The 2,500-nt window shown below is 23.2% G+C and overlaps 1 protein-coding gene across 3 annotated transcripts in view; it reads left to right on the forward strand.

The window, feature by feature from the left end:
- The window catches only part of LOC121904326 (dynamin-1-like), a 31,408-nt gene that overhangs the window by 12,022 nt on the left and 16,886 nt on the right, over positions 1 to 2,500 (forward strand). For all 3 annotated transcript variants that reach the window (XM_042422009.1, XM_042422010.1, XM_042422011.1), the window contains exon 11: positions 91 to 177. In XM_042422009.1, coding sequence (XP_042277943.1) covers positions 91 to 177 — 87 coding nt within the window. The remainder of the gene's footprint in view (positions 1 to 90; positions 178 to 2,500) is intronic.

Raw genomic sequence — 2,500 nt, forward strand, 5'->3', positions numbered from 1 at the left:
AGACTTGTTCAGAGTTTTGTTTTTATAGCACATTTACAGTCTGGTTTGGCTCTGACCTCTGACCTCTGACCTCTGACCTGCTGTCTGCAGCTGGCTCAGTATCCGTTGCTCCGAGAGGAGATGGAGAGAATCGTCACTCAACACATCAGAGACCGAGAGAGTCGCACCAAAGATCAGGTCAGTTGGTCTCTTTTCATTTTTTAAAATTCTTATTATTATTTTACACACATATATACAGTATATACATATACAGTATATACATATACAATATATATACACACACAATATACACACACACACAATATATATACACACACTATATACACACACAATATATATATACACACACTATATACACACACACAATATATATATACACACACTATATACACACACACAATATATATACACACACTATATACACACACAATATATATACACACACAATATACACACACACAATATATATACACACACAATATACACACACACAATATATATACACACACTATATACACACACACAATATATATACACACACTATATACACACACACAATATATATACACACACTATATATAAATGTACAATATATATACACACACAATATATATACACACACTATATATAAATGTACAATATATATACACACACTATATATACATATACAATATATATACACACATTATATACATATACAATATATATACACACACTATATATAAATGTACAATATATATACACACACTATATATACATATACAATATATATACACACACAATATATACATATACAATATATATACACACATTATATACATATACAATATATATACACACACAATATATATACACACATTATATACATATACAATATATATACACACACTATATACATATACAATATATATACACACACAATATATATACACACATTATATACATATACAATATATATACACACACTATATATAAATGTACAATATATATACACACACTATATATACATATACAATATATGTACACACACTATATACATATACAATATATATACACACATTATATATACATATACAATATATATACACACACTATATACATATACAATATATATACACACACAATATATATACACACACTATATATATACACACACTATATACATATACAATATATATACACACACTATATATATACACACACTATATACATATACAATATATATACACACACTATATATATACACACACTATATACATATACAATATATATACACACACTATATACACACACACAATATATATACACACACTATATATACATATACAATATATATACACACACTATATATACATATACAATATATATACACACACTATATACATATACAATATATATACACACACTATATACACACACACAATATATATACACACACTATATACATATACAATATATATACACACACAATATATATACACACATTATATACATATACAATATATATACACACACTATATATAAATGTACAATATATATACACACACTATATATACATATACAATATATGTACACACACTATATACATATACAATATATATACACACATTATATATACATATACAATATATATACACACACTATATACATATACAATATATATACACACACAATATATATACACACACTATATATATACACACACTATATACATATACAATATATATACACACACTATATATATACACACACTATATACATATACAATATATATACACACACTATATATATACACACACTATATACATATACAATATATATACACACACTATATATACATATACAATATATATACACACACTATATATACATATACAATATATATACACACATCATATATATACACACACTATATACATATACAATATATATACACACACTATATATACATATACAATATATATACACACATCATATATATACACACACTATATACATATACAATATATATACACACACTATATATACATATACAATATATATACACACATCATATATATACACACACTATATACATATACAATATATATACACACACAATATATATACACACACTATATATATACACACACTATATACATATACAATATATATACACACACTATATACATATACAATATATATACACACACAATATATATACACACACTATATATACATATACAATATATATACACACACTATATATATACACACACTATATACATATACAATATATATACACACATTATATATATACACACACTATATATACACACACTATATACATATACAATATATATACACACACTATATATATACACACACTATATATATACACACACTATATACATATACAATATATATACACACATTATATATATACACACACTATATATATACACACACTATATACATATACAATATATATACACACACTATATATATACACACACTATAT

The sequence above is a fragment of the Thunnus maccoyii genome, chromosome 9 (assembly GCF_910596095.1).
Source record: "Thunnus maccoyii chromosome 9, fThuMac1.1, whole genome shotgun sequence".
NCBI classification, from domain to species: domain Eukaryota; kingdom Metazoa; phylum Chordata; class Actinopteri; order Scombriformes; family Scombridae; genus Thunnus; species Thunnus maccoyii.